Source organism: Lepus europaeus, chromosome 15 (genome assembly GCF_033115175.1).
Source record: "Lepus europaeus isolate LE1 chromosome 15, mLepTim1.pri, whole genome shotgun sequence".
In the NCBI taxonomy this organism is placed as follows: Eukaryota; Metazoa; Chordata; class Mammalia; order Lagomorpha; family Leporidae; genus Lepus; species Lepus europaeus.
The window spans coordinates 64,451,220-64,463,969 of NC_084841.1; the positions used below are offsets into that span (position 1 = coordinate 64,451,220).

The 12,750-nt window shown below is 34.7% G+C and overlaps 1 protein-coding gene across 7 annotated transcripts in view; it reads right to left on the reverse strand.

Annotated features, from left to right (window-relative positions):
• FER (FER tyrosine kinase) overlaps positions 1-12,750 on the reverse strand; it is a 427,785-nt gene that overhangs the window by 236,140 nt on the left and 178,895 nt on the right. For all 7 annotated transcript variants that reach the window (XM_062212305.1, XM_062212302.1, XM_062212303.1 and 4 more), the window contains one exon: positions 12,042-12,134. In XM_062212305.1, the coding sequence (XP_062068289.1) occupies positions 12,042-12,134 (93 nt within the window). The remainder of the gene's footprint in view (positions 1-12,041; positions 12,135-12,750) is intronic.

Below are 12,750 nucleotides of genomic sequence, written 5' to 3' on the forward strand. Positions count from 1 at the left end.
TCTAATACTTTGTTTCTCTATCATACTTTGGCACACACAGTGTTAGCATTTAGAGTTAGCATTACAATCTTATTCACCATTTCATAAGTCTACATATCAAATTAACCAGAGAAATTATAAAGAAAAAAGGGGTATTATCAGAGACGTGCATCACAGAAGAACTTTATTTTTATTACAAGTTGAGTGTCTAATGGGTAGAAATCACTCTTGTTCATTTAGGATGTGGACTGTGTCACCCATCCCAGAAATACTCATCAGGTGTTACTTGGTACAACTCACGGCTGTGACTTCCATCTTTATCCTCCCTCACCTGTGACCTCTACCGTGTGGCTGGCCTAGCTCTTCACGGCAGTGGCAGATAAAGCCCTGAGAGAAACAGCATCACTGAAGACCACCAACATGCCATTTCAAACATATGGCAAAACCCAGGGAGTTAGAAACCAGGAGCACAGCAGGAAAAGCACATTTTCTGTTAGTTAGGAGGCCAAATGCTCATGTTCAATAGCAGGTATAATTAAGAGCTAACTATGTTTCCTTGAAATGGTCCTGATTGATGGTAATTATGAACATTCATTTTGGTCACAAGTAAAAAGTCTTGTTCTTGTTGTTGCTGTTTTAACTGCAATAGTAACAAAACTGTCCCTGCTGGTGTAAGAGTACATTACAAAAATGGTACAATAATTTTCACTAACTCTGAAGGCTCTCAAAATACAATATGCACAATGCTTCATTAGAAATGAATTTATAAACTGAGGAAAATCAGAATAATAAGTTAAAGGCAAATGTTCACATATGGGATTTTGTAGGCTATACTTTTAATTCTATATACAAAGTATGGTGTCTTCATAGTAAATGAAAATGAGCTTTGAATATAGCCTTCATTGTTTTGCAGCACTAAAGATGCTTACTAGTCAAAAACTTAGTAGTCAAAGTTCCATTTCATATTATCTAAACCTGTTGGTTGTTAAAAAAAAAAAATTAAAACCTTGAAAAGCCTCAAATAGACCTCAAGGAAGAGTCCACATTTGGGCTTTAAATTCTACATGTGAACATATTTCTTTTTCTTTTCTTTTTTTTTTTTTTTAAGATCTATTCATTTATTTGAAAAGCAGAGTTACAGAGAGAGAGAGAGAGAGAGAGAGAGAGAGAGAGAGAGAATATCTTCCATCCTCTGGTTCACTCCCCAAATGGCCAGGACAGCCAGGACAGCCAGTACTGGGCCAGGCAGAAGCCAGGAGCCAAGAGCTTCTTCAAGTTTCACTCGGATCCTCTTTCACTGCTTTCCCAGGTGCATTAGCAGGGCCTGAATCAGAAGTGGAGCAGCCAGGACTTCGACTGGTGCCCATAAGGTCGCCAGCACCATAGGCAGCAGGTTAACTCGCTGCGCCACAGAGCCAACCCTAACATTTTTAAAGTTTTAAAATATATGCCTGGTGTAACTATACATGGTGTTACTTTAAACCAAATAAGCCTTTTTATTATAGGATAAGTGATAAATACAGTATTTCAATAAAGAATATTAATGTGCTCCCAAAAGACATGTTTAAAGAATGAATTATATAAGAAACTAGCCACAATTATGAGTTAAAGGAACATTGCTCTTAAAAACAAATGCATAATACATACAAAATTAACTTTTTGTGTATACTAATACTAATAAGTAGATTTCTCAAAGAAGACAGTCAAAATAATCATATATTTCTTCTCCAGAATTCATCAAAGTGCATCTCATTATAGCAAACACAATTTTATTATAATAGCAATATTTCCAAGTTTCACCTATGGCAAAAGTGCTTTATTAAAAAATAAATACCATGAAGAAAAGAAATGCATTATCTTTGAAAAGGACTTGTTTTTACCACTCTCTCAAAATGTTCACTTAATAGGGAAGCATTGCAACCAGGATGTCATGTGCCTGATTTTATCCTGGGCAACCTACCCTTCCAAATTTGCATGTATTTAGAACCTGGAGAATGAAGAGACTGTAGAACTCACTAAGTCCAAAATGTGTTTGGAGGATAAAACTCAACTAAAACTCTGAGAATTCACGTAAAGATCTAACACTGAGGAATATTGAGGAGCAAAGCATCCTAAGAAAATAAGATTTGTTCCATACTGTTTTTGAAGAGGTAAGAGCATTGATTATTTTCTTTAATTAAACTTTTATTTAATGAATATAAATTTCCAAAGTACAGCTTATGGGTTACAATGGCTTCCCCCTCCCAAAACTTCCCTCCCACCCACAACCCTCCCCCTTTCCCGCTCCCTCTCCCCTTCCAATCACATCATGATTCACTTTCAATTCTCTTTATATACAGAAGATCAGTTTAGTATATATTAGGTAACGATTTCAACAGTTTGCAACACAAAGTGAAAAAAAAATACTGTTGGAGTACTAGTTATAGCATTAAATAAGAGTGTACAGCACATTAAAGACAGAGATCCTACATAATATTTTTTTTAAAAATTAATTAATTTTCAGTACACACAGGTTGGGAGTAGAGCCATTGGTGGTAGAGTAGATGTTATGATTACAAAGGAATGAGGCCCAAGTGCACTAGACAGGGTCTAGAACAAAGGACAGAGTCATTATTAGAGGAGCTAAGAAAGGTGCTGTCTAAGCTACAAGTAATTTTTCTGATTGAGAGGCAAATAGAACCTGATAGAAGGGGCTTGATAATAATCTGGTGGGCTTTAGGCCTTGTAAGTTAAGAGGCCCAGACCTATCTATCTCTTCACATGGGGTATATCCTAAGGGAGGTGTGAACCTCCTAGGGGAAGGCACTCTGTTGACTTTCATTACTTGGCTGGCCTGGGAGGAGAGCTGGCCAGGTCAAGGCAGGGGGCATCTCTAACAAGAAATTTACAGTTCTGCCTGCAATGTTGCTGACCCTACTTGGCTGTCCCCTCAACTGCAGTGGTCACTTTGGAAGTTGGGCTGAGTGAAGGGCTTTTCAGCTTGGAGCCAATAGGATCTGTGGCTCTGACCTGGGCATCCTTCGACTCCAGGGCATTGATTATTGTTTACATCCCTTGTCTCTACTGCTGAGGAACAGTGATCTTTCTTCCTACTATGTGTTCAATTCTTTACTTAGTGGAGGGTTAAGTTTATGATGATAAAATAAACCAAAAGTATGTCATTGTAAAAATTAAAAGGAAAGAATAAGAACGGGAAGAGGGGGGAGGATGGCAGTGTGGGTGGAAGGACAGGAAGTAGCACTATGTTCCTAATCTGTATATATGAAATACATGAAATTTGTTCACCTTAAATAAATTTTTAAAAAAAGAAAGAAAAAAAATTTTATTAAAAAAGTAAGTACTCTTCCATAGCCTTGGCAACTCATGACTAGAGTCTAAGGAGATTACTGACGCCATAAACAAGAGTGTCAAATTGTTAAGTCAGCAACAGAAGTCACTGTGTACTTACATCTCATGTGGGATCTGTCCTTAATGTGTTGTCTAATGTGCAGTGATGCTATAACTAGTACTGAAACAGTATTTTTACACTTTGTGTTTCTGTGTGGATGCAAACTGATGAAAGATTTACTAAGTATATACAGAATCGATCTTCTGTATATAAAGATAATTGGAAATGAAAAAAAAAAAAAAAAACCCTGGTGTTAAATTGGAAATGGCATAGAAAATTAATTAATTTTTAAAAAATATCATGTAGGATCTCTGTCTTTAATGTGCTGTACACTGTTATTTAATGCTATAACTAGTACTCCAACAGTATTTTTTTCACTTTGTGTTGCTATGTGGGGGCAAACTGTTGAAATCGTTACCTAATATATACTAAACTGATCTTCTGTATATAAAGAGAATTGAAAATGAATCTTGATGTGAATGGAAGGGGAGAGGGAGCGGGAAAGGGGAGGGTTGCGGGTGGGAGGGAAGTTATGGGGGGGGGGGGAAGCCATTGTAATCCATTAACTGTACTTTGGAAATTTATATTTATTAATTAAAAGTTTAAAAAAATAAAAATAAAAGAAGTAAGTAGGAAGGAACTTATGCTGCTATGTCACAGAGTCCACACTGCAGTTCTACGGGCTCCATTTCATGCTTCTTAGTTTCTTTGGAGTGGGAAGGGAAGCTTGGGATTCGTTATTCCCCATTGCCTAGGCAATAATGGTATGAAATGAAAGCTGCATTTCTTGTGAGTATGGGGAAAAGTCACCCACATTCCCTGCCTGGGTCTTTCAGATTTGTCACACACTTCTCTGGAAGCAATGGAAGGGGTACTTTCTACTAATATGATTCCATTCAAATGACAATACGATTTTGCAAGCTTGATGGTAACAGAATGTAGAATGCACCAGCAAGAACATCCAGCATCGCTAAAGCCTGACGAGATGACATCACAAATGAGAGGCTTCTCACATCAATGCTCCTGTCTTTCTTGGAGAGGAAAGATGTTTGCCAAAAACATGTTCAAAGTTACAGTTAACCTAATACAGCTAATAAATTAACTTAACACAGCAAGTTTTCTTGACTGTTGGGCTAATCAGTTATCTAATTAGTTCCGCTGGGTCTTTTTCATAAAAAAAAAAGGCAAAAATAATTGGGCTCTGGGAAATAATACAGAAATTAATTTAAATGAAGATGAAATAAGTAAATTAGAAAATGAAACTTTTTTTCTTGAGGGAAGTAAATGAGGCCTTTTTTCCCCATTTATCCTACTTCAGATTGATTCTAAAGTATATAATGAAGATTTGTATGCCTTTATTTCAAACATCTGAGTAGCAAGATTAAATTTTCAGGTTTTTGTTAGTTTTCAATTTTTTAGTTTTTAACGATTCAATGTGCTTTGTAGATATACTTCTAAGAACATAATGATATTCCCTCCTTCCTCCCTCCCTCCTCCTCTCCTCTTCCCACTCTCCTTCCTTCTCCCTTCCTTTTATCTTTTTGTTTTTGATAACATATTTTAAATCTGCATTACTAAAAAGGCTTAATGCTTCACCAAATAAGAAGTTGAACCAGTAAAAAGCAAAAAGACCCTAGTTTAGAGGGAATGTAGGCAACAGCTATGAACAACAATTGAATGAAAAAATGACCATGTCCTCCATATACAGTACATTTTAAAGTATTCACAGATCATTAAAACTATAGTAGCAAAACATTATTAACCATTGGTTTGACAAAGGTATAAAACAAAGTTTTACAAAACTATATTTGCAGCAATACTGATACAGATATTTCTTTATTCTTTCTTCCTTTTTTTGTTTTGTATTTTGCTTTTTAAAATTTTAGCTCCCACATAGAAGGGAGAACATTCAGTATTTGTCTGAGTCCAGCTTATTTCGCTCAACATGATAGCCTCCAGTTGCATCCATTTTGCTGCATATTGTAAGTTTCATTCTTTTTTTATAGCTGAATAATATTTCATTGCGTGTATTACCATATTTTCTTTATCCACTCATCTGAAGATGGACACCTTGGTTGATTCCAAATTTTGACTATTGTGAACAATGCTGCTATGAATGTGGTTGTGCAGGTATCTCTTTGACATATTATGTTCAAGTCTTTTGGGTATATACCCAGTAACAGGATTGCTGGATCATATGGTGAGTCCATTTCTAGTATTTTAGGAAATCCCCACACTGCTCTCCACAGTGGCTACAATAATTTACATTCCTACCAACAGCGTATAAGTGTTCCTCGCCAGCATTTGTGACTTTCTGTGTTTTGGATTTTAGCAGTTCCGACAGGGGTGAGAAGACATTGATGAGCTTCTTTTTAACAAACAGAAACAAGTGCTAAAAAAATTCTGGATTCTATTAAAATTAAGCACTCAAAACATTAAAAAAAAAACTGGAATAAAACAGTAGGGAAAATATAAAAATAAACCTCTTACTGATCTTAACAGACTAAATACAGACTAAATACTTAACAGATTAAATACTTCAATACAGCTTTGTCAATGACTTTTAATGACCATAAAAATGACATTTAATTGTCTTTTCCATCCGTTTATGAATTTAGTTAATCTAATAGTCTAAGAATAAATTATTCCTAATCCAGTTTAGTAATATACTGTAGTGACCACGAATTACTCACAAGATTTGAAACATATCTCAAAAATTTCCCAAGATCACTTTAATTTTAAAACAATATATCACAGGGAAATTCTAGAAGATGAAGAATCAAATGTCATCTAATCAGAAGTAAAAGATCACCAAATGTTTACAAAACGTGGGAAATACTGGTCTATTGAATAGGAATGTGCTTGATGGTAGCAAAAACTATTTCTGGTGAAAGAGAAATTTAATCACAGGTAGAAGTATATTATACCACTTAGAGTTTACTAGTTAAACACAAAATGTTTAAGATGAAATGAAAACATGAAAAATAATGTTCTCAACAGTTTTTTTTTCAAATTTAGAAATACAGTTTGAATTTATTTAAATAATTTATTATTAAAACACTAAAAAATAAAAATTCTTAATACTTGATCTTCAGGATCATTTTCATTCAGCCTAGACAAACAGAATGTAAATAATTAGAATAGCTGTTTTGTCTTTTCTGGCAGCAAGGACTTTGTAATTCTACAAAATCTAGTTTTGTAACAGTAAAATTTGACATTTTTTCATATACTGATCTCATTAGCCAAAACAAAGGTACTTTCTACAGAGAAATCAGCAACAAAATCTTTATTCACAGATGTCTTAACGATTTTTTAACTATTTGAGAATCTCAGTTTGATCTGTGGCTAATAAATAAATTATTCTGACTTTACAGAATTACATCCTAGTCAGAGATTAGCATTCATAAACAATTATTTTTGAAACTTTATTAAGCAAAGAGGAGTAACTAAACCAAACTCAACTCTCACCCTACTTCTTCAATTTCCCGTCTACTAGACCAACATTTTGTGTAATCTCTTGGGTCTCTTAGAGACATTATGTTTAGCAAAATATATTTCTGTAAGCTTTGTTTAGAAGTCTAACATTTCAGCTTCATTCATTGCCTTCTGGTTTCCTCTCACTTTCACCTTATTTTTTTAAACTAGCTTCTCTAGTTTCTATTAGCTCTTCATTGATAATCATTTTTTTTTCTCCTCTTGCAACATTTTTATTCATTTACTTTTTTCTGATTATACTGGTGACTCTCATTCATCTTTTCTCACCTTATATTTTCATTGCATTTTTGCACCTCTAAATATTATTACCTTAAGCTCATACATCCTTTATATTAAATGTGTCACACTGTCAATAATATATTTGCAGCAATTAACTGTATTTAGTGCTATTTAGTGCTAATTTTATATCATGCATTTCAATTAAAACTATTAGCAAATCACTGCAATAAATCAATATGCAACCAACTTCAGAAATTTAAACACTTATCATCAAGTTGGGATTGCCTCTGTAGAATACAGCATCAACCTGACACAATCTGTATATTTTAACCATTTCACAAATATATAAAATATTTGCTATCTTAGAGTGAAAATTATACAAAACAAATCTCAGTGGGCCCTTATTAAAAAATAACAATTTCATAATGTAAGTGATTCAAAACTTGCAATTCAGAGAATATTATTGAATTTTCTTAAACATGGCTAATATCACAGGGGAAATAAAGTGTATGACAGTGATATAATGCACAAATTTTATTTTCTTTCCTTATCCTTATTACATCCTAATGACTGGGGAAAAGAATAAGTTAAGACCTTAAGAATATAGAGGATAATTACAGTTTAAATGTATAATATTTAACCTGGACTTAACATGTCTTGTTATAGGAAGTACAAATTTGCTCTCTTAGACTCAAAAGAGACACTGAAAAATACAAGCAGTTTATGTGATCCCTAAAAATATGCATAGTCCCCATGCAAACTGTTGAAGCCCAGCATTATAATACTGACATTATAATTGATGTATAATTTAAACAGAGCTAAATTATAATTTTCCAAAAAATAAGCAAACATCTTATTTGTAATATTATTCTATTTAAAATAAAGCATATCCTTATTTTCCAATATTTATTTTCTGAATTATATTACAATGTAAATTTATAATTAATATAACATCTGTTTCACATAGTACAGAAAAGTTTGAATCTTGAAAAGATAGCATTAAATAATTTAAGAATTCTTCTGATGTCTACAGAACAAATCATTTGGCTAGACATCTGCTTTATTCTGGTTTTACATAACATTTTTGAAAAAGTGTTAAAATTAGAGAGATATTATATACTGCACATATTAGTGGTAAAACTGGCATTCACAGTGGCTTAAGGTGGAAAAGAGGTTTTCTCAGTCACTCATGATAGAAATTCTGCAGTCAATAGAGGGCATTGGGGGAAAGGGCAGTATTCTTGACCTGAGTGGAACAGATCTCATTACATAAAATACAATTTGAAAAACTTCCAATTTAAATGGACCCTCACGATCGCCATTAGGCTTTCAAAAAATGCAATTAATCCTGTCTAACACCTCTGGGATCAGCCGCAGAAGCAGTCTCTTTTGAGAAATAGTTCTCAATGCAAAATTCTAACCTCCTAAAGATGTTGGATGCGGATCTGGTTTCAGTACTCAGAGACACTAATGATAGGTTGACTCCTCTAATACACGAAGAAAAGGAACACATGCTTAGAGCTGATATCATACATTAAATCATTGTCCCAAGGGTAGGCATCCAACCTGGAGGTCAAGATACAGGCAAAAGACGCCTGTGTCCCATATCAAAATAACTGGAGTCGGTAACCGGCTCTGGCTCCTGACTCCAGCTTCCCACTAATGCAGATCCTGGGAGGTAATGGTGATAGTTCAAGCAATTGGGTTCCTGCCACCTACATGGGACAGACACCTAGATAGCGTTCCCAGCTGCCAAACTCTGCCCAGCTCAGCCCTGGCCTTTGTGAGCATCTGGGGAGTAAACTAGCAGATGAGAGCTTTCTTTCTCTCTTGATCTGTATTTCAAATAGTATTTTTAAAAAATAGAAACATTACCCTGATCGTAACAATAAACATTTGACACTACATACTACAATATTCAGTTTAAACAAATTTCAACTATCACTTACTTATATTGACATTTTCCATCTATCAAGAGCTAAGTGTCCCATTATACTGTCTTTACAGGAAGCTCTACTTTCTAAACACTTTGCTAAGAAAAACTGAGAAAATTAGGAGCAGCAAGTCAAATAAGAATACCATGATTAATTTCCTTTTCCTGTAATACATTTGCTTTATTTTACCTAAAAGTATGTTTTAAAGTCCCACTTTTGCTGTTCATTTGAACAGAGAAACAGTGATTCACAGTTGTCGCCTTTTTAAGATTTTAAATAAATATGCTTCCCTATGCATTAACTCATAATGGCTCAAGAGCATAAATATAAAGCCAAAACTGTAAAGCTCAGAAGGAAACAACAAAGATCTACATGGTCTCGGATTATGCATTATTTTAGATATGACATAAAAACATACACAATCAAAAAACAAATTGTTCCTCTACAATGTTAAAAATTTTTGTGGCAAAGGACAATACTAAGAAAGTGAAAAGATAATCCATGATAAGACAAAGTATCTGTAAGTTAAAACTGTAAGGTGCTTGTTTCCAGAACATATTGAAAAACGCTTACAGCCGGCGCCGTGGCTCAACAGGCTAATCCTCCGCCTTGCGGCTCCGGCACACCGGTTCTAGTCCCGGTCGGGGCGCCGGATTCTGTCCCGGTTGCCCCTCTTCCAGGCCAGCTCTCTGCTATGGCCCGGGAGTGCAGTGGAGGATGGCCCAAGCCCTTGGGCTCTGCATCATCACCCATTAAGAAAATGTAAATAAACTAAATCATAGCACTTTATACCTATTAGCATGTCTGTAATTTTAAAAAATGGAAAAATATCAAGTGTTGCAAATAACGTGAAGAAATTACAACATTCGGAGCTGTGGCATAGCAGGTAAAGCTGCAGCCTACAATGCCACCATCCCATACAAGTGCCAGTTCAAGTCCCAGCTGCTCCACTTCCAATCCAGCTCCCTGATAACAGCCCGTGAAAATATGGGAAGATGGCCCAAATGCTTGGGCCCCACACGCTTGGGAGGCCTAAAAGAAGCACCGGGCTCCTGGCTTCAGCCTGGCCTAACCCCAGCCATATGGCCACCTGGGGAGTGAACCAGCAGATGGAGGATCTCTCTGTCTCTCCCTCTCTCTCTGTATCTCTGACTTTCAAACAAATGAATAAATAAAAAAAGAAAAAGAAAAAAGTTACAACATTCATGTACTGTTGATGGGAATGAACAGTTTAGCCACTATGGGAAACCATTTGGCAGTTCCTCAAAAACTTGAATATGGGATTATGATATGACCCAGCAATTCCACTGTTGGTTATATACCAAGAGAAAGAAAAACGGGTGTTTATGTAAACACTTCTATATTAACGGTCATAGTAACTTTATTAATAATGGGCAAAAAGCGGAAGCAATCCAAATGCCCATCAGCTGATAAGTAGATAAGCATTACATAGTAAATCTATACAGTGGAATATTATTTAGTTATACAAAGGAATAAAGTACTGCCACATGGTACAACATGGATGAACCTCGAAAAAAATTTTAAGTCAAAGAAACTACATACAAAAGGCATCCTGTTGTATGATTCTATTTATATGAAATGCCCAGAAAAGGCAAATCCATAGGGACCAAAATGCAGATCAGTGATTGTCAGGAAATGGAGCAAACAGGCAGGAACTGGGATTAACTACTAATGGGTATAAAGTAACTTTCCAGAGTGTTCTGTAACTAGACAGCAGTGATGGTTGAACAGCATAAAAATTATTCTACAAATCACTAAGTACATACTTGAAAGTGCTGAATTTTAGGTTATATGAAATACATCACAATAGAATAATACTAGTCAAGTTATATTTTTATTTTTCTATTTGTAAGTATTAAAGAAGTTCACTATTCCAATTTTGGAAGTTTTTACAAAACATTTTATAAGGAAAAACTCATTTAAGGTAATTAAAATTCTTTCTGTACTATTTTAATTTTATCAAATTAGCACATTCAAATAAAGACTGTATTATATCAGAAGATACTTCACAATTGTGATTAAATAGTCATTTAAATTGTCATGCAATTTAGATTACTATAGTTAGCACATAAAACCTTCACATTCACATTAAGACTCCAGACCTCAGTTACATGGGTATTTGAGGGGAAAATGCTCTTCTCCAAATAAACAGGATGCCCAAGCCCTTAAAGGAAGAGCTCTATGCATTTGTTTCACTCATATCCCGCTTGTCAAAGCTGCTGTTATTATGGATCATTAATATTCTTGGTACCATTGTGATATGCCAAATTTTTCATCTATTCAAAAAGACTTCAATCCGCTAATCAAAATGTTTTTAAAAATGAACATGTATAGAAACTGATACTTTCTAAAGTATATACATATATTTCCATTATAAAAATACTATATTTCACTAGAAATTTGCTTATATTATTCTTCTAAGGCCCCAAAGTACATAAAATATCCCCTGTAATTATTTGTATGAAATACAGAAAGTTTATAAACAGTAGGCCTCCCTCATTCAGTTTTTCCCCATGGTTTCCATTTCTACAGTCAGCTGTGGCATTGTCATCCCACAGCATCATGGTAAGGAGCTTTGAAAGAGAAACAATATTCACATAACTTTCATAATATATTGTTATAATTATCCTATTTTATTGTAAGTTACTGTTTTTAACATCTTACTATGGCTAATTCATAATGTAAACTTTACCATGGTAGATACATAGAAGGAAAACCATAGTATATATAGGGTTGGGTACTACCAACGGTTTCAGGCATCCACTGAGGTATGAAACATAACCCTGACAGATGGAGGACTGGTATAAAAGTTCTCTTCTGTCCTCTCTTATTATCAACATCATAGATAGACAGACAGATAGATAGACAGATAGACATATGAACAGATTTATATACATAAAAATAGTTGTATTCTTCTTCTGCTTTTATGAATATACATTTATATACATCATAAAGAAGCTAGACAAGGCCCATTTTCAGTAGCACATGGAGTTAATCCTACTTACTGTTGAAGAGCCCAGTGCGGATTTTGGAGACCTAATTATTCCAGCAATTGAATGACGAATAGACTCAAATTTGGATAGCCTCTCCTTTCTTTCCTGGAGGAATTAAGAAACAAGCCTTTAGCAGAAGTCAGTTATCCAATATATTCACAGTAGTATTTAATTATTTACCACAGCTTATCTATCACATCTTCCCAACAAAATGAGATGGAAACTTCCTGACATTAAGGAAGACAAATAACCAAATGTATATGAGCTCCATAGCATTTTACTTTCTTGACCCTTCTAGATTGCCTAGATTCAGGGAAAACAAGAAAAACAGAAATTCACATATGTGAAAACAAGGTATTTAAAATGCACACAAAAAAACATGGAGTATTTCAGATTTCAAATAACAAAAAAATAATAGGGGAAAAAGAGGAGAATTATATGGAGCACACTTTTAAAAAGTGAGTTACACTTAATTACCTAGGAAGCTGTCCCATCACATAATAATGTGGTGCTGAATGAGAAGAGGAGGAGTGGGCGAGAAGGAAGTAAAACAAGGAGTAGGTAGCAGTGGAATTATCACCCAAGAAAGTCAATGCAGATTGCTACCTGCTTTGTGATGTATATTTCTGAATATCACATACCTCAACTGAACGAAATTGTTCCTTAAATTTCACATCTTTAGATACATCTTACAAAGATAAGTGAATAGGATAGGTTGTAA